Source organism: Cottoperca gobio, chromosome 20, assembly GCF_900634415.1.
Source record: "Cottoperca gobio chromosome 20, fCotGob3.1, whole genome shotgun sequence".
NCBI classification, from domain to species: Eukaryota; Metazoa; Chordata; class Actinopteri; order Perciformes; family Bovichtidae; genus Cottoperca; species Cottoperca gobio.
Window position 1 is genome coordinate 3626140 of NC_041374.1, and position 25051 is coordinate 3651190.

Genomic DNA, 25051 nt, shown 5'->3' on the forward strand with positions numbered 1-25051 from the left:
GAAACGCCTTTTGTGTGTGTGTGTGTGTGTGTGTGTGTGTGTGTGTTTTGTCACCTGGCTCATTCAGAAGCAACAGAGTGTGCAGTCGCCTGACACACCACAAGCCCTGCTCTGGGGCTGATGCACACACAAACAGCACATGCACACGCACGCACGCGCCTGGGACGCCTCTCTACAGCTGGGTGTGGCATGTCGTATTTGGCTCAGAAGCTTTGTGCCGCTGTCCAGTATACTTTGCCAAGTCCCTCCACACTATGTGTCACAGAAGACACAGACACACTGGTGCAAAGAAGAAAAATATACACACACACACACACACACACACACACACACACACACACACACACACACACACACACACTTGGCTTCATTCTATAGAGCAGCTCACCGCCCCATTAATGAATGGGACGCCAGAGGGACGCTGGTGTTGGAGGGGAAAACTTGCCAACTAACTGCGCCGTGATTGAAGGAGGCGGCAGTCTAATCACTGCAAGATTACAACTCAAAGTGGTACATGACTCCAAGCACATATTGTATTCACACCTACAAAGAGATAGCATACATAAGGGGGGCTCCAAAGATACAAAGTGATAAAAACAGAAGAATACACATTTGTACCATTCACACATGTCCTCATGCAAACCTTTACATGCTGGTATACCAAGCAGGCCTGTTCCTACTGTGAGTAAAATAGTCAAATAAGTAAACCTAAACATTTCTGTCAATACACGGCAAATATGTAAAAATGAACAACTTTGCCGAGCCAGAAAAAAGATTGAATTGCTAGCCTGCGAGCTGTACTCTGATCCAAACATGCCCCCAGTCCTCTCACACATGAACCTCAGCTTGACCTGCCTGCAGCACGACACACACAAATGATCATAGCTCCATCACGTCTGCCTCGGCCCGTCTCCGGACGCACACTCCTCCTCGAAGCTACCCATTCATCTCCAACCTCCCCTTTTCTCATTCATCTCTCATCTCTTCCTCCCTGAACAGAAAAAGAGACTGCAAGAGCAAGGGAGTGGCTTCGGCTAGATCAAACACAGTGTGTGTTTGCGCTTTATGTGTACGTGCAAGCAGCGCGCGAGTGCGAGTGTGTGTGAAGAGCAGTTAAAGAGTAACTCCTCCGAGCAGGTGTTCAGTTCTAATGACCTCAGCCTGCTTTCTATCAGCCTGCTAACAACTTCCTGCAGGGGCAGAGACGGGCAAGGCCAAACACGGACCAGACAGAAAGACAGACATATCAATAGACGGGAGGCAAAAGAACAAGGAAGATCATTTGAAGAGAAAAGTTACTGGAAAGAGAGAAGAGACTATAAAATATCATGAAGGTATGCAGGAAAATGCACGTAGAAACACAGAAAGGCCATGTTCTCATAACATTCATGTGGTGAACATGACGGAAGGTTGTAAATCACAGAGGTGGAGTCTCGCATTCCATTTGCTGCCGCTTTCAGAGAGCCTGTAAACCTCTAGGTTATTGTTTTAAGTCAAATTAATCTGTGCTCAGGAGGCAAACAAGGCTCCTCTCCAGCTACCAGTCCACAATCTGTACTTTGTCTGTTTGGGGACTTGAACCAGTGACCCTCCAGTCTCAAGCCAAGTCCCTACAGACTGAGCTACTGCCGGCCCAAAACTAAGAGAGATAGTTGGATGATAGAAAACACAGAACTAAACAGCCACTGCTGCTATTGTGCACCACAAATTAACATTTAACGTTCGCCTGAGGCTTCTTGTTTGTTTGTCTTATTCCAGTAATGACAAACCCTCAGTCGGTAAGTTAAAAATAAAAAGACAGGGAGGTCTATCTGTCCCTTAAGTTGACTTTTTAAGATGCCCCACTTTCCCTGTGACTGCAAAGCCATCTGGTGACCACCGACCCTACACTTGCAAGGCCCTAAATATATTCTGAAGCCATCAATTAAACCATAAAAATCATTTTTAGATTTATTTTTTGTACTTTTATGCTCGTTTGTGATGAGATACTATCAGCTGTTTTAATTTTATAAGTGAAATATCTTATACAAATAGAAAAAAAGGCCTTTAAAAGTTGTCTTTGAGAGAATAAATATAACTTACAAGTATAATTTATTTAAACAAATCTCCCAACATTTGAGCACAGAAATCTGCGTAAAGACAAACATGTTGTTGTTTTCATCTCTTTTACGGCTTTCTTCCACTCCCTCTCACTCACTCTTAGTTCAAACAGCGAGGTGAGGTTGTGACCTGCGACCGCTGCATATAAAAACACACAGGCTCTCAGTTTGAGCATCGGAGCGAGGCCGTAGGAGTTTGGCACTTTCACTGTCTGGGAATCTAATGTAGGGAGCAGAATGCCCAGACCTCCCAGGTACACACACACACACACACACACACACCCATGCATGGGCCAACACATATTCAGATGCATGCCAACAGGTCAACAATCTAAGATGCACCAACAAAAACACCCTCCCACCTACTCCAAACATTAACCAGAGAAATGCCGAGGCTGCAGTGCTGCATAACCTCCAAGCCTCCGCAGAGTATAAGGTGTCCGGGTGAGTTAATATTTGGCTTGGCAACTCCAGGAACTCAAAGCTTGGTCAGTCAGCTGAGACCTCCCCTTTCAGAAAGCCCCTCTCATTCCCTGACACACAGTGTGTGTTTTGAAGTGCTGGACTCAGCCCTCACTGTGACCTTTGATTAAAGGTGATGTGACTTTGAATTCCCGAAGCATGCCTTGGCTACAGCACGAAACCATTACCGTGGATAGATTTGTCAACTTCCCTCACCAAACAGAAGGTCACTGTTTTGACAGGGTGAATGAAAGCAGACAATGAAAGAAACCATAAATGCCTGCGTGTCCCACCAGAGGCCTAGATAAGCCTGGTGCAATTTGAGCCAATGAAACAGCATGCCCACTAGGCTGCTTCTCCTCAAACTGGGAACATGTTGCAGACTGAGAGGTTGGAGCTGACAGCACAGCAGTCTCTCAGTGCTCTCAGTGCTCTCAGAACTAAACAAACCCAATAAAACTCCCTTCCCTTTTCCCTCTCCCACACATACGCAAACACACACACAGCCTCAAAGTAGCCTGAATCACAATGACTGGAGCAACAGATGGCTGTCAACTCACCCCCTCCATCTTCCCAGCTCCCAGCACCACATCCTCTGGCCCAGCTGTCACTTGGGGCCCCTGGCTGAGGGGGCTCTGACGCCAACCTCCCTTGAATTGGGCACAGCTGCTGCAGGAAAGCCAGTGCAGGGGAGCAAAAGCTTGCACTGCACACTACAAACCTCCCTCTGTCTTCACAAATCCATATCTCTGCCTCATCCCTCCCTTCAGACTTATCCAGTTTCACTTTTACAACCTCCTTCTCTTTCTCTCTTCGTCTCTCACTCACCATCGCTCATCCTCCACCTGAATTCCTATCGACTGGAATTTAGACTGCTCCTCCGTCGGCCCTTCTTCCTCTGGGTCCACCTAAAGGGAGGGGAGAAGCTGTCAAACGGCATGCCAAAGTTTCATTTGAGATCTTAAACAGAAACCCTGGCTCTTCCACAAACCTGGATCCCTATGGAGAGGCACTTGCGGAGCGCTTCCCTCTGCGCCTTGCTGTCTGCTGAGACGTGCGCGACGGCAGAGGTGGTGGCGGTGGCAGTGATGGTGATGGTACTGTTTGTGACGTGCTGGCTGGCGGGGCCGTGCACCTGAGCGTTAGCTGCCTCTATGGCAGCTGTCAGGGCCTTCATGCTGTCGATGCTCTCCGTAGAGTTGGACAGGCCTGGCTGGGAGCTGATGCCCTTCCTGGGGCCGGAGCCCCCGTCCATGTAGGCGTCCTGAGCGGACTCGGTGCTGCTCTGCGCCGTGATGGATATGAAGGGTTTGGACGGGGTGGTCCGTGGTGGGACTGGGGGAGGTGTCTTCTTGTAGGTGGTGATGCATGATGACACTGCAGGGAGGAGAAAGAGAAAGATGAAATCATTTTAAAAAACCTGTTAATCTGTTAAATAAAAGTTGAAACTCCAAAAACCTTCACACAGGAAGTTCAGTTCAGGACGCGTCACACGGAGTTCTAACAGCCTGTTGAAACACTTCTGTGGCTCTGGAGGAAGTGGCCTAAATTCTGAGAAAATAACTCAAATAATGTCTTAGTGGTTTTTCCAGTTTGGGCTTGAAACTTAAAAACAGAAACCCTTTGTTACACATTGCAGGTGCGGGGTTGGAAAGAGGCATTTATGAGGTTTAAGAGCATTATGGGAAATGTAGGATATAGTGTTTTTGATATACACAAGACACTAAAAGTCAGGATATCTCTGCTGCCGCAATTTCCACTTCTCTTGCGAGCTCCACAACTTCATGGAAGTGCAACACTAAATCATTCAAATACACCTTTAATGATCCTTATTGGCAATTTGGATCGATGCAGCATCAAATAACAAATACATATCATCGAAGAAACTGTAAATCTAATTTACATAATAAGTCAAAAATGGAGGATATTTAACATACAATAACCTGCAACTGCATCACTACTATAGAAAGTGTACAAAATGATTGAATAAAAGTATGAAAATACAGCATATATGCATATTATGCAATAAAGGAAAAATCATATAGAAAGTACATGAAAATATTGTAATCAAAAAACAAAAATAGAAAAATAAATACATTTAAATAAATCTCTGCCTGACAGTTTACCCAGAGGTCTTAGGTCCCGAGTTGGAGTCAAAATGGACAGTAGATTAGGGGCAACTTTAACAAATCGGAGCTTCGTCTCGTAATAGGATTAGTGCGTCAGCCACTTGACCCACTGATCTAGATGGTTAAGCCCTCTATGCACTTACTGTACACATTTGATGGTGCCGAATATAAACCTGCGTGTTTCTGTGCCTTGCTGTTGTTTGCATGCACAATTACGCAGAAGTTAAATTATATTTATGAGAATGGACAGAAGTTATAATAATATTGTAGAAGACAGTGAGAGAGCTCAGTCCACTCCAAAGGATTTGTATTCAATTCAAGCAAACGGATATTAAAAAGCATCTTAGTGCTGCTGAGTGACGCTCTCCTTCTTTCTGTCAGTGCTATCAGGTTACAGCTACAGGTTCTGCACAAACAATGGAGCCTCTCACACATACTGACTCAGAAGTCTGGGTATAGAAAAATGCCGACAGACAAAAAAACATAGTTTGTCTAAAGAAAGACAAACAAACAGCCAGCTCCTTGGAATCTCCTTCCTGACCTGGTGCCATCACCAAAACTAGGTCGCTCTCTCTCTCTCTCTCTCTCTAAAAAAATCTAGGACAGCGCGTTTCCTGGATCTCTTTTAATCCTTACAAAAGACAAACATCCTACCGTGGCGAGATCGCAGCTCTGTGTGTGGCAGACAACTGTTGCCAACCACACCCAGCACGAACAGCCATGTCTAAAACTATTAGAGCAGGATGTTGTTCGCTTTGTGTCTTGCCATCTCACTGACAGCTACAGAGAGGGCTTAACATATGGAAGGTGAACAGAGGGCATCCTTTTGGTTTGCCAGAGTCATCCGTCTGCCTCCACCCTCACCGGCAGTGCTTGGATGATCCCAGACAAGATTTCTGTCAAGTTTTGACAAGCTGGAAAGTCCTCAGACAGGATGAATGCTGCGAGATGAGATCACAGCTGCTAATATGAGTGCCTTTGATGGTGGGGTAACCAACCACAAGAAAGACAAAAGAAGATGACTTACTGTATTTCCTTCTACAGCTAAGTGTCATGTGTTTTTAGAGATACTGTGCAGGAATTAGTGCCAAAGACATCTTAGGCGGAATCATCTGAGGATGCCGCAGCACTGTCTCCACTTTTCACTGATGCCTAGGGAATATGATCGACATCCAGGGCTAATATTCAGAAAGGTCACAGAGTACAGAGCCACAAGAGAACACAAAATACACAGTGAACACACACATGCACTCACACAGAGGGAGAGGGCGAGGTCCTGCCCCTATCAGGCGTTGAGGTTCAAAGGATAGAATGTCAGCCCCTTTCAGCTTCTATCCCCTGAAGTCATCTAAAAGTCACACTTGTGTGTGTGTGTGTGTGTGTGTGTGTGTGTGCATGTTGAATGATTGTATATGCGTGTGTGTGTTCCCATCAGGCCTAGAGAAGGGTTAAAGAACAGAGGGTTTCCATACGCTCGATAAAGCGCCGTATGAAACAGGAGACGGCGCGCCATGTCCCACCTAGCTGTCACTGCGAGAGCGCAGAATGACAGGGGAGGTTTTTGAATGCCAAGACAGGTTAAGTAAACACACTCGGGAGTCGGAGCATGCCCACGCTCACGTATGCACACACAGGCCTGCAGACATGCACACAGAGGCACACAAAGAACATTGACACAACCCAGCTTAACGTTTCAACCTCTCCACATCAAGGGAGACCACAGGCTTCCTGCCCCTGATATGCTCTCCATTCATCAGTAGCTGGTGTCAACAGTGACTTGGCCCATGCCACTGATTTGAATGTAAGCGTGTGTAAAGATGTGCCATCGAACATTAAGCAAACAGAATGGATTTAAGTTCATAGGCTGAAAAATAAAAATCTGAATAAAAAAGAAAAGACTCTCCTGCTTGCCTGTCTGACAACAGTGAGAGGGAAAGCTGACCAAAGCAACTGTCCTGATAAAACAGCAGCCAAGTTTCCAGTTTGCACAGATAAGAAAATGGTTTGATCTTCTTGCAACCATGAACACATTAGACAGCTACACGGCACTGGACCTCCCACGCACACAGACAGTCAAGGACAGAGTGAAGTAGGAACGTGACGCAGGATTCCATCAGACCCTTAAGAAGAAATGTGGAAAGCTCTCTTTACCAACTGCAGATAAACACCGTCGAGCACACAGACTAAGTTTTTCTGTCTCTCCATAATATCAGGTCAGTGAAGCTTTGATCACGGAAAAGAAAGACATCATTCAAAATCTCTTGTGAACCGAGAACAACTTCCTCACTTCAGGGAAATGGAATTGTGGAATTTCATCTCTCTCTTCCCTCACAGAGGTAGGTGGAGCCTGCTGCGAGCATTGTCATCCCAAAGAGAAGAGTTTGTGAATGACAAAACTCTAGTGGCTCTCTGCCAAATCCTTCTTTTGACAAATACTTCAAAAGTCCCATGCCGACAAGTTGGTGTGAATAGCAGTTCTTCTTGGCAGAGCAATCCCCCACCTCTGGGCTGGATAATATCAAAGAGAACCCTCTTCCCTCCCCTGAGACAAAGCAAAGTCTCCATTCATTTTTCCTGCCTTCTGAACAAAAACAGACTTGCTAGCCACCTCTTTTAGGCTCTGCTGATCACTGTGTCCCATGTGTGCGTGTGTCTGCATAGGTGTTTCCTTTGTTTGATCATCATGTTCATGTTACTGGACAGATTGAAGGCAGGCAGTTGCCTTGTAATCTTCAATCTGTATATCTACGCAACAGGCCACTTCAAAGAGCAGACGGTTTGGTTTAAGAGGCTAGCTAACAGAAACGGGCTCCCTCGCGTGGGGGCCAAGGGCAAATCCACCACCATCCAAACAAATACAAAGGCCCGGAAAGGGGGCGGTCAGTATGGGGGAACATTGACAGCTGAGCCCAGCTGCACTGTGTTTGGGATGAGGGTCTGCCAGAGGGGAGAGGGCAGAGAATCGTGAACAGAGAAGAGGAGCTGAACAAGACGGAGGAGGAGGAGGAGGGACGAGGGTAAATCAGAGAGTTACTGCCTGGCTCCGTCTGCTCGCTCTCTGTCCATTTGTCTGTCTCCCTCCCTCTCTCTCTGTCATACACAAACACACACACACACACGCATAGAGAACCAGCTGGAGTCCTTTGTGACGGGGTCACCATGGCGACACATAGCAACATGAAGTTTGCCGGGAGGCTTGGCGTTTCACCAGCAGCGAGCAGAGGCAGCTTCTGTTGGCCATTTGTTTACCTTGACAGAGTACACTGCAGCTGTACTGACACCCACCTAAACACCAGCTAACAAGAAAACACAGCAGGAATAATGGGCCGCAGCTAGCGTAAATTAAAAATCAAATAAACACCAGGATAACAGCATACAGAGAACAACTGGGTGCCATTGTGAATGAATATCCACTAACGTTTATAGGCCTGAAGCATGGGCTTTGTGCAGTACTGAACTCTACCAACCACATTGTCTTCAACGCTTGTCAAAAAGCTTGACACTGGGTTTCCGGGACAGTGTCATGAGATGACAATAACCTGAAAGGTTCACACAGGTTGACGTTACACTGCCATTGTGAATAACAATGCAGCAAGACGAGTCACAATCTAAATGACTCAACATGGCCTCCAGTAGGCTCCTATGAGTTACTGTACAAAATGACAAAACATTGCAAAAAGCCTTGAGTTTGAAAGTGTTTTGATGTGTTGAAATAACCTAACATAGCAGGTTTGTTGTTCATCACTTATCACCGCTAATCAGCTTAAACTGCAGAGACACAACAAACCAGGCACACACAGTATACAATGGTCCTTTAAAAGTCCTCTGACAGCCCTCTGAGTCACCTGCACGTCTCCCAGAGACCTTCATGTCAGTCTACGCCTCTCAGCTACCAGAGGTCAGAGGTCGCCAGAGAGGGTTTCTGCTCTCCAGATGCCTGAAGTCAGACACAATAGCTCACTGTGTGTGAGGGGAAGGTTGCAGTCTGCGAGCTCCTTTTAAAGAAGTATATTTAGCATGTGTGAGTGCTTGTTGGGGAGGGAGTTCTCATTGCAAATGGTCCCAGTGTTGTAAACATCCTGCAGTAACTGCAGCATTGAATCTTTTTCTTAAAGTTAAACATAAGTATGCATATCAGCGTGGAACATTTGTTGAATATGCCTCCAGTGTCCTCAGACCAACAAAGCCTTATGCTCTGTGTGCTCCTTTTGACAGAAACCCGTGTCAACAGTGGGTAACTGCTCTGGCAGGCTTGCGTCTCCTGAATCACTAGATAAGAGTGTGTTTACAACTGTCAGCCACTGCTAAATCTGGCAGGCAGCTGCTTGCTGTTAGGCAATAGATTCACTTCACTTAACCCACTTTCGTAAGCTTCAACTTCAAATAGCCTGGTTACCTGCATTCCTCTTTTATGGCCTGACGCTCTCCTCGCCCTGTCAATCAGTGACAGGCAGGGAGAGACATGCTGAGAGTTAAAAACCAATGGGGTGGGGAAATAAAACTCCAGACTCACTTTCACAACAGTCTATAGACATTTTTCTGTGATCACATTTATTCAAGAGCCTAAAATACGTAGGGTTTTGAAGTTTACCTGTGGGGGAAGTGATATCACTCTCGAAATATGTAACTGATCATTTTATATCCCTCAGAAATCTCAAAATAACTAACATTTACTCTTATCGTCAACATCAACACTGTAAATAGCAGCTAGATAACATTCACCAGGTATAATCATCCGTGATTTGGTATAATTATGTAATCCCAAAGTTCCCCCCTGTACAGTACTAAGCATGTGAGCTAATCTCCTGAAGACTTTTCTTACACGATGGCAGTTTTCTCATTAGACCTGCCCTGTGGCTCCAGGCCATTTCCATTGTTCTGCGTTGCTTCTTGGCAAGGGCTTTACCCTGACTAGTCCACAAGCACATGAAGAGACACATCAGTCTTTTGTTTCTGCCCAAAAGACCTGCCTGCAGGGGGTTGAAAGAGAGAGAATAGTCACTCAGTGTAAGAGGAGAGGGAGAGAGAGAGATAAAGAAAGAAGAATAGAAAGAGAGGTGAGAAAAGGGGATAGGAGAGAGGATAAGTTTGCCAGGCTGCTTCCTTCAGTTCCTGTACATTCCAGCTGCTTCGTGTGGCATAAACCTGAGCATTAGCCCCAGCGCTAAAGCTAACACGGCCACACATCTCACGCATGCTTTCACTGCACTCATTTCCCACAGCATTGCTCACCGACTGACTGAGACTTTAAGAGTAGACTGACTCGCTGTGCGGAGTGACACATTGCATGTGCCGGAAATGACAGCATGGGCAATTGTAACCAGCCACGGCATACCTAAAAGTAGAATCATGTGGTGAGGGGGAGATCAGTTGGTCATTAAATTTAACTGGCTTTGTGATTGAGCAGTGACTAGGTCTGCATAAATCTCAGAATATGGAGCTAGTTAAAGTCAAGCACACAGAGATAAAGATAAAGATAGAGTGGAAGAAGAAGAAGAAGAAGAAGAAGAAGAAGAAGAAGAAGAAGAAGAAGAAGAAGAAGAAGAAGAAGAAGAAGAAGAAGAAGAAGAAGAAGAAGAAGAAGAAGAAGAAGAAGAAGAAGAGTCTTAATGGTGGCAGTTTGTGTTGCTAAGTGGATAATACAGCCAGTGTCTGTTACACTAAAAATACCCACAACAACACAGCAATGTTGCCACCACACTGTGTCCAAGTGCCAAACAAAGCTCTCTGATAAAGATTGACAGACTTTCCTCAAGAACTGAAGGTCTGTGGAGTTACAGCCGGATACAGGAAAACATAACCCCAAGCAATGGACTCTGGGACAAAATATTAAACTCACAGCCAGACAGACAAAAAGACTAAGAGGCTAACACACAGAAATCCACCTTAAGTGAGAGGGCTGAAGCACAATGCCGATGTCATGTCATTACATGACGGATCACTGCTCGCTGCAGCTGCTATTTACATATAAATGCAGCAGAATGTGGTCAAAAGTTCACTTCTTCTTTTCATGGTTTGAGTGCAACAGTTCCTCTGGGGAGTAACTCCAGGAAAAGTCATAACTTGATTCATAAAATGACAGGGCACAAAGAGTAACAGGAAAGCTGGCTGACGGTTTTTACAAGCGCTGGAGTTTACTCGCCCAGGAATGCCGTGAAACATCAGCGTCGGGTGTTGTTTCACAGTCCTGTTTTTTTTTCTCCCTCGCATTCCTTCCTCCTTTCCCCCTGTTTGACGTTCTTTGTCCTGACCACTTGCACATGGAGGGGAAAGGAGACACTGGTGGGCTTAATCCACCGCCAGAGGCATGCTAAAGCCATCTGGGCCCAAAACCAAACGTAAGGCCTTCTGCGTCTCCTATATGAGCGGAGGAAAGGGGCAGGCGGGGGGAGCGGAAGGAGAGAGGGAGATGGAAAGAGAGAGAGAAAGAGGAAAATGAGAGAAAAAAGAGGGAGAGAGAAAAAAGGTAGGGAGGTACAAGAGGGGCTATTGGGGGGATTTGGAACAAGAACCAGGCTACACTGACGCATACTGTCTTTTGTGGTTTCCAGTCCTGACCCTCTGACCCTATACATCCTGTTGAAGGGGTGGAGGAGGGCGGAGGGAAAGACGAGATGGCAGCTATAGGCACTGGCTGCATGTGTGTGCATCTGTGTGTGTCCAAAGTAGCGAGCAATGGAGACACCATGTATCAGGGTAAATATCAGAGTGGATGCGACAGAGCCGTATCCGTCTCTCAGGTGTGAACTTTCACACCCCTCTTCCCTCTCTTCCTACATGTTTACATCCACTCCCTGCAGGATCTCGTGGGGGAGGAACAATAGTCTCTCCAACATTCCCACTCTCCTGCCGAGAGCTCTCGTTTGTCTTCTGCATTCCTTTGCCCATTCATCTCTTTCTCTCTCTCTTCCCTCCTGGATAGAAAAAAAAAACCCCTCCTGCTACTTTTTACACGGGGGAGTGGTCTGAGTGTGCGTCTTAAAAACCTCTGAGTGGAATCAGTCCCCCTTGAACACAGCCACCCCCCTCCTCCCCTTTCCTCCCCGTTTTACTTGGTTAGTGAAGCAGCAAAGCTCAAAGAAAGGGAGGAGAAAGAGGAGATGCATTCTTTCTCTCCCTCTCGCTGTCTCTCAGTGTGTTTTGGGGCTGAGTTGTGGCTTAGTTTTAATGACTGGTTAAAAAAATAAAAAGAGGGAGGGCCGGGTCTCTTCCCCGCCGGCCGCTTACACACAGGCTCAGTCACTCAGACACACACACTCACATTACTGTAGCCGAGTCTGGGACTTTCACAGAGAAGTCTTTAATTTGCACTGGATCCTGGCCTCCCACACTGCACAGCCCAAACCACCCACTTATAGCCATGCACCATTCCTCAGAGTTACTCCAACATACTCCCTCCCCTCCGGAGCAGTGAAAGCAACATGAACCACGCAATTTAGCTGTCAAGTGAAGTCGAAAAACTTTCAACATTCTGTCAAGAGAACAGAACAGAAAGCATGTTTCACTCCCTTTGAGTTTGGGGGCCTTGCCCAGCTTCAGCAGGCAGGAGCCGTGAGGATCACCCACAGTAAACACTGAGGAAATCCTTTTGGGGCTTTGCTTTTCCTTTGCTTCTTCTGATGCCAAAACACAGACAGGAAGAGCAAAAAAAGGGAGGAGTGGGAGGTTCAGCCCCTACCTGACAGAGCAGCCCCTGTCCACCTGACCAGACACCATATGTGCCATTTACATTTTGACTGTCGGGAAAGTGATCCTCAAAGCACTTTTTGATTATTTCTATTTAGCAGGAAGCTAGTGTATGTGTTCCTTCTGCAGAGGAGGGGACAGCAGGGGTCCAATGCCGCAGTCATTCTTTGCGTTTGCTGTAGTCCCGTCAGCTCCTCCCTGTGCCCCTCTCTCATTTCTCCCCTCTCTTCTGCCTTTTTTCAAACTGAGGGCAGGAGGAGAGGAATGAATGACATCCTCTTCCTGTGTCAAAAGATATCCAAACGCCACTCTTTCTTCCTAAATGGCTATAATCAAAGCATTCCAGAGCATAACAACCTGGGACCAATTAAGTCGTAAACAAACACGAACACCTAACAGCCACGAACAAAAGCTTTAAGTCCTGCAATTTAATCCTATAGACTTGTATTCTGTTTAAGCATGTCCAGACAGGAAATCACTGTTTTATTCAAGTCGTGGAAATGCATAATGATTACACATGATTGATACCATGATACAGCAAATTATGCACAAATATTCACCAAGTGCCTTCAGGTGCAATTCATCTGCATGGGTTACTCAGGATGAGATTGCATCAGAGCGTCATGTTAAGCATTTTTTGGGCCACTTCTCCAGATTACACACATTTAAATGGCAACAGCTTCAAAGCATCTGAGGCTATGATGACATCTAGTGAGAGATTTCATATTGCAAGTGAAGGATTTTCTCTTTTTCCTTGCTTACATCTGGATCACAAGAACAGGATTTACTTCAAATTGAATTTGACATCTACACGCTAGACTTAGATTATTAAATCTAGCAGGAAGAGTTCATTTGAAATGACACATTAAACTACAAATGTACAAGCTGGATATAGGTAGTAAAATCCACAAATGTAAAAACTTTTCAACTAAATACAATCCCTCTGAATCTGTTAATCTGATGACTAACACCCTTAAACCGACACTGAGCCGTGTAAAGGAGAGTGTTTTTGCCTTGTGTCAATGAAAGAGCGACAGTGCAAGTTCCCACTGGTTTGCATTCTCAGACAGTCGTGACAGGATGAAGTAATTACTGAGTGGCTGACACACCAGCATGATTAGGATTTATCTCCTCCAGGAAGAGAGAGACCCAAATCACAGTTTACCCACATCGAGGCTCACATTTCAGGCTTGATCGCAGCTGCAAATGGAGAAGCCACACAAAGACACTTTGACACCGCGCCGTCACAAGCGTTCACACACACCCGCATGCTCAGAAGCTCCATCGAGGTACGGCTGCCAACTACAACTGGTGTCTTTCTCCTTTTTACTCCACACGTTTGCAAGTGCGTGTGCTGGTTTTGTCACCACATGCCTCGACCCAGCCCTCGTTTCCTGTCAAACACACCTACTTGCACCATCAAAGCATGTGGGATGACAGCATTATGCAGGTGTGTGTATGTGTATGAGAGGAAAAAGAGAGAATGGGAGAGACAGATGACACCAGAGTACTGTTTAATTTATCCCTTCTTTGAATAATAATTCCACCTTAGATGATGGCAGCTTTGATCCACTGACACACAGGTGTATTTCACATGTAGCGGAATACGTTGCTAAGGCAGGGCTTTATCTGTCCCTGTAATTAACGCCAGAGCATGCAGAACTATCTGTGTGTGTGACTGAGGAACAAACATGGCAGGAGGGATTGATGGAGCTCAAAGGAGCATTCCTCTTCAGTGAACATTGTTTGATCTCCATATCTCTCAGGCACACATAAAGCAAAGCATGGATGTCAGTCATGATTCTGAGGAACAGTATATCACACACTGACTCTTTTCCTCCATTTTGTTTCTTTTGGACACACACAAATACACACTAGAGCTGTTGATGAGACACAGTGTGTCTAAAATAATGTCTGACAGCAATACTACAAGGTGAAACTTGTGGGTTGTCCCATACGGAGATCCAGTGCTGTGGAGACTTCAGAAGGAAAGTTGGATTTATTCTAAAACTGAGGATGAAGCGCCCTCTAGTGGCGATGGACCAAAATTGAAAAACAGAAAAAACTATAAAAATGAAATTATTGCTGAATCAAAAAGGAAAAGTTATTGAAGAAAAACACGAATTACAAAATGCTTAGAATTCCTTGTTTAATCTGTTACATTTCCCCCTATTTATCCAATTTCCTACATGTCCACTTTACACTTAAATTACATTCAATAGAGGGAATTCTTTTTGGGATGAACACATACAATGCATGTGACAGGAGACAACAATGTGTTGGTGAGGAGTTGGTACATAAGGACAGGATCAGCAAGCACTGAGGCTCCATCGTGCTAGCTTAGTATTTAACAGTTTTAATTAATGACCATATTTTCACCTGACCTCTTTCTTTCTTCTGTCTCTGTTCTTGCCTCGTACGTGGATTACTAGAAATCTGGAATTAACTTTGCCCAAAGCACAGAGGAATTAAGAGGCTGATGAAAGAGCGAAGTTGAAAGACTAGAAGTGAGAAAAGAAAAAGTAAGTGAGTGAGAAACAGTAAGTGAGTGTGAAGAAACATTAGACATGCAGGGACATTCGGTGAAAGACATCAGATCCAACGACACCTCAGTCTGTTTACCCCGGAGCGGGGCAGGCTGTGTTTATGAGTCGTCATCACATCTCTATCCAAAGTTACTGTAAATGTGGACACCTCATATCTTCACTGGATGACTGAAGTAAACGTGTCTGTCTTTTCTCTTGGCAAGAACTTCTTAAGCTTAGCTTTGACATGATAATTGCTTCTTAAAAGACACGTTGAAAGACAAAAGGGGGGGGGCAGGTGAAGTCTTAGCACCTGTTAAAAGTGATAGCAGCTGGGGAAATATGCCCGGATAATTTACAGTACATGATCGAGAGAGAGAAAGTGTGTGTGTGTGGGGGGGGGGGAACTCACGAGAGTGTGCTTTGGCAATATTGACATACTCCAATAAAGCCTCACTGAAATGAAGTGAGAGAAAGAAAGTTACAAAGAGAGAGATGGGAGTATTGCGAGCTGTGACTCTTTCAGTCCCTACAGTCACATAGATGTAGCGCTCCAAAGTCAAACTACAATATTATCTCACCATAAAGCTTCCAGCTTAAACTATCCAGCAGTTGAGACCACACATTAAGTATATATATATATATATATATATATAGTGCATATTTAACAGCTTCCACAATAGAAGAACTCAAACATAATCACTTGATTACTGGTAAAAGTAATGCATTACTACTGACGGTTACAAATGTGATACATGAGTTGGGTGGGTCAGGACATTAAGATGGAACAAAATAATAGCAATGAATCGTCTTAACGCAGCTTTTTATAGGGTCTGCAAACAGACAAGTATAAAGTCAAATGTTACAGGGTTATATTGGAATATTAAGTCATCAACATTATAAGCTTTAGTGTTTAGATGAACAACTTCATTGTTTATTAGTGAGCTTTAGAGGTGCTGGTAGGAGTCATGCCAGCTGTTTGAACCAGTTTCCAGTGTTTATGTTAAAATAACCGTCTCTTTCTAATTATATTCCTTTAAACTTAAACATAAGAAAGTTAATCCAGAAGGTAAAATGTTACTAAACATTTTCCTTTTTTTTCTTTTTTACTGAAATACTTAATCAAGTAATGATTCTGCTCTCATACAATGACCTTCTTAAAACAGTTTACAGCATTTTCAGTTTAAATGCCAATACGCCAGCTCTTCAGAATACGGTTGTGCCCTGGAGAAAATGTTTCTCAGGATGAATTTTGAGCCAGTACTGATGGGTTGGAAATATTTGTGGATGAAACTGAGAGAAACAAATGATCCGTCAGGGTACGTCAAGTACGAACACAAATAAAAGTAATGATTCAGCACAGGAAATGGCTGTGAAGTAGGAAAACAAGAATACGAAGTCAGCCAAACATAATAAAAACAGTAAAGCAAAGATTGTATATAGTGTAAACAACTATCTCACATTTTTAAATGAACTTATTGATTGAGAGTGTTACAGTAACAGATTAACAGCTTAACTTGCAGTGTTTATTTACAGCTTGATAACGAAGTGTGACTAAGCAACTTCCCGGATGAATGTGTCAACAGCTGAGCCTCCCCTAACTGTCATTCACTCAATACTTACATAATCTCATGTGACTATGGCCTACTTGGATAACCGGAGACATGCGTGTACAGTATGTGCGTGTCCATGGCATGTTTCGCTCAGTAGGGTGTTGGAGCCTCGTCCGAAAATAGAAAGCGGAAAGCTGGTAGGTGAGCAGGCAGGCTGCATAGCTGGCATCAGTGGCGAGAATGGCGTGTGTGCATGACTCACTGAAACACAGATGGTCGGTTGGAGACATGGGGCCACAGACTGCTCGTCTGTCACACAGTATGATGTCAGGGGCCCTTCATCTACCAGAGCAGGCACTAGTGATCTCTTTTCCTATAAGGCCTGTGGGGTTCAGCGTCTCCCTCCCCTGCCCTCTGGATACTCACTTCAACAAGCACAGAAGTCTGAGATGAACCCCTATGAGCTCCAATTCTAAGGGGGGGCCACAGAGTCTGACCTAAATAACTGGACCCTGCAGAGGTGTGTTGTGAGGCTGTGCCAGGCGTTGCTCTGTGTGATGCAGGCCACACCTGTCGTTCTCCCATCAGAGATATGATACTGAAATAGCCCGGGAGCTGGAAGGTGGTCAACAATTTCCGGGTACCATGAGCGAAGGGGAAAGCAAACAGCATGTAGGCTAATCGCAGTATGCTCACATTGTATCCTTTTTTTGCAGGGAAAACCAGTTGCAGACGGCCTGGTAGATAGCTGGAAGTTTATTTATTAGCAGTGTCAAGAACTTATCAGCCACAGGGTGTGTGTGCACAGAGGGAAACAATAATATAATTTGTCATTTAAATTGGATTAATTTATAATTTTACAACTACCATAATAAGATTTTTTGTATTTCATATGGCATTAATTATAATGTGCAGTCCTGTCAATGGCTTGTTCCTATAGTTATTCTTCTTTTTTAATACGAACAACTTCTTCCATTTGCATGATAAGCATGAATAAGCAGAAAGCATGGGAAGGGCGCTGACAGTTTCAACGTCAAGCTACTAACAATGAATACACCACTTCCGGCGAGTACTTTCAAAGTAAAGGTCAGTGACGCACTTTATATTTCACCGGTACAGCCTAGTACTGACATGACGTCGGGTAGTTACCTTCCATTATTGTAAGCCTAGAAGTGTCCTTATCTGAATGATATGCTACAGTGCCAATGTGTTATGCATCGTTTATGGCCGCCCTCCCCTGGATAGTGTTGCCTTTATTTTGAAGGCTACATAGTCTAACTTCCCCACCACTGACTCTCTTGACGCAGCTCGCCATCGGCCATCATGCCTCAAACAACAGAGAAACACAGCAGCGGCTTTTACTCACAAAGGCGAATCCAGTAATCACGCATGCCGAGCATCGCGCTGTACAAACACTGAAGCAACGTCATGAAAGCTGCGAGTCCGCAACACTGAGCCGGGATGAGATGACAGGAGGAGTCCTTTCTCCCTCTTTCCCTTCTTCACTCTGACGATATTGGATCTTATGTGAGGATGTGGACGCGCCTTGGTCGCACCCCCCGCCCCACACAAACACTGCATTCAGCACTGGGTGGGACAGTCCCGTTCACAGTCATCCACTTTTACTGCAATGCCTCTAAAACTTCCCCCTTCTCAATTCTTTAGCTCTGTGTTGTTCAGTGTTTTTGAACACACTTTATTTACCCTGAAATTCTAATAAATAAGCTATTAAATGGGCATCTCTGTAAAATATATATTTAAAAGAAATATATATCTGTATTAAATGAACAAGCATTAACTTCTTGTGTTACAACTGAACTCAAAAACACTTGAATAAACACCAGAGATGCTTTTAATCCATGAGAAAGACCAATTTATAATTCATCTTCATAGCTAGTTCATAGTCCAAATTCCCTGAGCAGAACACCACCAAATACGTGGTTTTGATATTATATAATTTGATAAATGCTTTAAAAAAGATGAATATGAATGGCATATTATTAATCAATTTAAATTATATATATATATATATATATATATATATATATATATATATATATATATATATATATATATATATATATATATATATATATATATATATATTTATTATTTATTGTTTCTTTACTGACAGGTATGCAATTCTGGTGGTAAATATCTTTTAATTAATTCATTTTATATTTAGAAATATTACAGAAGACGTGACCTGAGTACCCCAAATGGTAGCTGTAACTTATTGTCTGATATATAGTCAGGAGTAGGCCTACAGCCAAGGAAGATTTACTAACTTTTCAGTTGTTGTGCTTTAATCCATATTTTGTGTGAGCCTTTGTACTCGGGGTGAGGCTGCACTATAAATCAATTTCAAGTTGAAGTATTTCTGGAACTCACTGAGCATAAACTTTCATAGCGTTCATAAACTCAGAGAGTCTCATGACTGCCACCTTGTGGTTTAATAAAGTGTGGTGTAGTTGTGCATTTTCATACCCAGGGGGCAAGGATTTAGTGCAGGGTTGCCCCTCGTCATTGCAAAAAGAATGATTGTATTTATGAATATCATTGATGTATACTTTGGGGATTGATGGGGTTATGATCTTCCTGTGTAGATAAGTGTGTTCTTTACTATGTATTGATTATTGTCACATCCACAGTAACTGACTGTAGCAGCAGGAGACCTTCTCAAAACACACAGGGAACCCTTGAGCAGCAATTCTCTTTGCTTTCGTAACATACGAGTCATCCTGACATATACAAAACAGATTTCAGGCTTGCTCTTGGAACCTTGCGTGGGCTGGTGGAGGTGTGAGGGGAGATCTGGACGAACGCTGGACTTGATCTTAATTCCACCAGACTTCAGTAGCCTGTATCTCTGCCACTTTAATTTAGCACACTGGGAAATCCGAAGATATTTATTCTCACAAGCTCTCTCAGAACAGAGCTCTTGGAAAAGTGCCAAAGATGGCAGCGATTGTTGTTAATTGGGTCAAGCTGTCTGGTAGTTTTACATCCACCCACTCACACAGTTAGCTGGAGGAATAAAGGGTAGAAGTGCTGTGCTGTGTTACGCTGAGCCCCTGGGGGCAGTGTTGTACAGGCTTGATTTGAGCCTGTAGTACTGTGCTGTAGATAGAGCTGGGAATACACAGGTGATCTCGGTACAGTAATGCTTACAAACATTGCAGTGAATCTTATAAGGTTACTGTTCCACACTGAAAAGAGCATATTGAGGATTTTAACGCAATATGTCTGAAATCGAGGCTGGAATCATACAAATAAATAGAAAAATCAATAGAAATATTGGACAAAGCACAAAGTGTGAACGCTTTTCTGATCTTTATCCATGAGCTTCAGCTACACAACAAATAGAAATGTGTGCCCAGAGCTGCGTCAGATAAAACTAAATGAAGAGGTGGTATTCCACTGAGTGTTTGACAAGACCGTCAGCAAAATGAGCCACAAGCATGACTCAAATGCTTACTTAAAGAATGCTTTATGGAGCGCAACGCTTGTTTGGGGCCCATAGGAAATTCACAGCCATTAAATTAAACATTGTCCTGTAGCTTATTACAGGCGCTAGAGAGGAGGAGAGCCAGTCTTTTCAGCACCTCTGAAAAATAGATGCTGTGAAAATGAGGCTGGATAATTGACAGCAGGTCAGTGAGCCAGGGAAACTGAGGGTGAGAGGAAGAGAACTATGGCACATTTCCCAAACTTAAGATCTATGTGTATACTCTTTCTAATTGAAGGTCAATTTGTCTTCCCAGTGAAACAACAGGTTGATTTACCCGCACAGCTCACAAGGCAACGGATCTGTTGTGTACGAAGCAAATGAGGGGAAAGACAAAGGGTGATGAATATGTTAACTGGAGACGACGCAGGGTGGAGGAGCCAGGGCTTAGAGGCATTCAAATCCTCACATTAACCGATTGCTATGGATTTTCCCGAGCTTTAAAAAGAGGATCTGCTCCATATTTTGTTAAACTGATCCAAAAGAGCTGATGTCGAGGCCAACATGTCGACGCAGTAGTAGTATGTGTGTGTGTGTGCCCGGGTTAGTGTGTGTGTGCGTATGTGCCAGCTTGAGTGTGCAGAGGAGCAGGCACTAGCAGCCACAGCCACTTGACGTTCAAAGAGAAGAGATCAAAGGATAGCCCCTTACTTCGGTCTCCTTCCTCAGGATTAAAACGATCATCAATAATAATGGGCTGGAGCAGCGCAGTGGGCAAACTGGAGAGGAGCACGAGTGGAAGCCGATAGGTCTCTCACCTGTGTGTGTGTGTGTGTGTGCATGTGCGTGTGTGTGCGTGCATGCGTGTGATATCTCGGTGGTTTGCCGCAGGGACTAGTGGAAGCAGGAACCATAAGCGCAGGCTGCTTTTCTGGAACTGCTGTCTGAACCATCCTTCAGAAACATCATGCAATATTCACCACAACAACGTCTTCACTTCTCACTTTGGGCTCCCAGAAGATTCCCTGTGAAATGACTGCATGCATGTGTGTGTGTGTGTGTGTGTGTGTGTGTGTGTGTGTGTGTGTGTGTGTGGTTTCCTGCATCGCGGAACAACAGAAGAAAGATGTTGGCAGGAAGTCACCGTGCCATCCGTTAGCTGTGTAGTTTATATATGCGAGAGCAAAGAAAGAGAATGTTTCAAATGTCTGTAATGAATATGGGGGATTATATAATGCATACTGTTACAGCCTATAGAAAAGAGCAGAGTCACTTCCTTTGACTGTCACTGCACATTGAAGCTGCTCTTCTCATCCCAAGACATATATTATACATTGACATCAAAAAACACAACACAACGGAAAGAGAAACTACCATTCTTAAATGTAAATCAGAAGAAATTATTATTTGCAAACAAAATACTATTAATATTGATGCAATGAATAACATCAGCTGTTAACTGAGTTAATGATGAGCGACGGTTGTGCGATTGCAGAATTGGTCATGCGAGTGGTAAAACATAGTGTGCATGGTCAATATAGCCCCTGTATTCATTCAATTAGCATTTTATTACCATGAATGATTTTGGCTGGCTGACAGGATCAAAGTTTGTTTGCTTTTTCCGGCACGTCTGCAATATTTAGTGCCGAGTCGGATATATAAAGAACTCTCAGGAAGATCTCAGCGATGCTTATTTGTGTGAACACAATATGCACAACATACTGGAATAGTTTATTCCATATGAAAAAGGTATCCTTCTCCCTTACACAAGAAGCTCTATTTATTTTACACTGGTGCCATGTCTGTATGCTATGAATAAATCATATTGGACGTAAATGAGGCTTCAAATATGCAGAAGAAGAAAAGGACCATAATATTTAGCCTAAATATTATATTATGCCCATACTAGTAGTTGTATCATGAGCGAGGTATACATGAGCTGTTCACCGTCAGTCTCATTTTATGTGCAAAACCCCAAAAATCTGATTTTGTTTGGTGGTGTTAATTAAAAGGGTCCGAGACCACCTGCGATCCCAGTATTTCACACACTGCAACAGTGTGTAAATGTCAGAAAAAGGTAATTACGGCAACTCCCACATGACATGAACATGGCGGCGGTGCACGTGTTAAGAAGGTGAGGAAGGCAAAATGAAGTCAGACTGAGATGTTTTCCTTCTCTCCTTCCAAAGTCCCTCTCTTCCTCTCCTCTTCAATCACAGCGTTTCCCCGAGAGGAGAAGATGGAGAAGTAGCTAATTAATTACAGTGACTGACGACTCAGTGGTAAAGATCTAAGGAGGTGATGAATTGTGCAGTAGTACAACTATGACAGTAATCTCAGGCAATCCCCTACCTTCACTACCAACCGCGGTGAACTGCTCTCTCGCACTATATCACTGGAACCCGCTCTCCCCTGCCACGCTTGTTTGAGTATCAGTTGCTGCTGATGCCGAGAACGCAATAAGGTCGGCAGCAAATTAAGTTCAACGGTCACAAGAAGTTGACAGCAAATCACAGCAAGCTATGCAAACCAGGCAGAGGATTGCTCTCAATGGGAAGCAGCGGCATAATGATCATGATCATGATCATCAGTGACCACACAGCACTAATATCTGTGTGTTTCCACAACGTCCATTCATCATGTGGGAAATTCAGGTGTCAAAAATGAATGTTCATTAAATTGGCAACAGCTGTAAGGCTACTGCTGCAGACGTGTGCGCTGCTGCATCTCACACACACACACACACACACACACACACACACACACACACACACACACACACACACACACACACACACACACACACACACACACACACACACACACACACACACTTTAAATTATCAGCAAATGATTACAGATCAAGACAGTTGCACCTACAAAGAGCGTGAGAGACACTAGACAGCCGAGTGTAAACGAAAGAGGGGCTTCCTTTATCATAAGTAGCAGCAGTGTATGGAGCACTACAGAGCAGCTGTCTGGCTTGGAAAACAGAGTTTAGTCCTTACAACACCTCAGCTGATAGATAGTCTTCATTATCTCGTCCTTCCTCAGGGGAAGGAGCTCCGAATGTCCCTCTCTTGATCTTATCAGGCTCCTTTTGTAGATCAATAACTACCTCCACACAATACAACAATCACTGGATCCTTTATTGCCCTTAATGTCGTTACCCTGACTTGTCAAAAGATGTGAATTGATACAAATAGATACATATTTAGACTCATTTCTTTCACTAGACAAATAAATTATAGTCATGGAGGAAGTCAGTTGCAGCAAATCTTAAAACAGCATTAAATAAATGTTTGCTCAGAATCAATTTTGGGCCCTCTGAATTGTTTGAACTAGTTTTGCAACTCTTCCATTTTGCAGTAAATGTGTTTGATTAGCTGAATGTAACCTTGTGGGCTAGGTTTGGGGGAAATGCTGTCTTTTAATTGGCATATTTAAAAAGTAATGAAGGAGAATACAGTGTGCGTCAGGCGACGGTGACTCAACATGCACAATGTAAGGGAATGACGTTTTTGGATTTGCAGTGGGAAACATAGAAGCACCCAGTGCTCGGTGCCAGCACCACTCAGCATCAATACTGCATGCAGTAATGCTGGAAAGCCAAGCGCTCCAGACCATGAGGCTACAAGAGGGCTAAAATAAGATCCGGCAGCCAGTGAGCTTTACAGCTCGAATAAGCTCTTACGTGGGAAAAATAGTTCTGCATTCATCATATTGTGTCTGAGAAGAAAACTGGGTCAGATGGATAATAATGCAGAGGGTTTAGGTCTGCATTTGCAAAGTGAAACTATTCCCCGGTCAGCAAACCAAGGCAACTCTTCCCTTTATAAAATATACTCCGTGCAAGACTGCTTTTCCACAGAAGAGAATTAGAAATAGAAGAATTTGATTTGATGGCCCTTAATCCAAAGTTCAATCTTTATAGAAGGATAACTCTCTCTCTCTGCGCTAACTGCAGTAACATTTCATTTATTTGTGTTGCTGTTAACACTGTACACATGCTGCTCTTAGACACATCTATAATACATACTTTCTATGCACACCTATCTATTTATAATGTGCTATGGATTATGCATGTTCACACATGTTCATGAGAACATGAGTAAATGCACCGACCTGTGCTGCTCTGGATGGTTCTGACAGTGGTGGTGGTGCGCGGGGGCGAGTTGGTCCTCCTGATGACCACCGTGACGCCTCCCTCCTCTTCCTGCGAGCAGCCTTTCTCTATGGCACGCACGTAGCTGTGGCTCCGCATGCGGAAGCAGCCAGGCATGGGCAGGTCCAGGGCATCCACGGCCTGCGACTCCATTTCACTGAACACTGACTCACACACTGCCTCGATCTGCCCGTTCACCTCCACCTCGCTCACCTGTGGAAAGGGGGACACACACACACCGAGACATACAGTACGTGCACGCAAATACCCAGACCAAAAAAAACACACAGGAGTGTACAAGCTCAAGCAGAGGGAAAATATAAATGCACTGGCACACCCCAGCATTATGCAAGGAGAAGGGACAATATTAGAGAAGCTCGCATTAAAGCTTCAGTAGGCAGGAGTTTTATGTACAAACACACTTAGATCACAAATTGGGTGCTCTAACAGAAGACGGTGTTCGCATAATTTGAGGCGTACTGATTCACCATGTGCCAAAAATAAATGATGTTGTTTGATATTGGTCTCTTAAACAAGAGCCCGAGAAACATCTCACTGACAAAAGTTTTTTGGACTCAAATCCATTAAGAAAAAGCAATCAGAGAGAAGAATTTGCAGTTCTTTGGTTAAACAGACTAGTCAAGCTGCTCAGCACAAACGTTTACCTCGGAACTGCCTCGTGAAGCTTTAATCCATGTATAGAAATGTATAGAAACTGAAAAAAGGGAATATATCAAAATAATAATAATAATAATAATAAGAGCGTCCAGGGAGTGCAGAGGAGGAGGAATCACGTTAGGATGAGGGCCGTACAACAGAGTGAAACACTACAAGTGTTGTTATTAGAGGTGAGAATCAGGAAGTGTCTAAACTAGGACTACTGGGAGCTGAGACGTGACTCGAGGAAATCTAGGTACACCCGCATCATCAACGAGTTTCAAAACAGGGTCTGAAGCAAAAACAAAAAACTTAGAATGCTCTTGC

General features: G+C 44.0%; 1 protein-coding gene across 1 annotated transcript in view; it reads right to left on the reverse strand.

The window, feature by feature from the left end:
* Nucleotides 1-25051, reverse strand: part of LOC115025382 (disks large-associated protein 1-like) — a 79721-nt gene that overhangs the window by 5106 nt on the left and 49564 nt on the right. Inside the window, 3 exon segments of the mRNA XM_029457574.1 lie at nucleotides 3390-3469; nucleotides 3553-3938; nucleotides 24028-24280. Coding sequence (XP_029313434.1) covers nucleotides 3390-3469; nucleotides 3553-3938; nucleotides 24028-24280 — 719 coding nt within the window.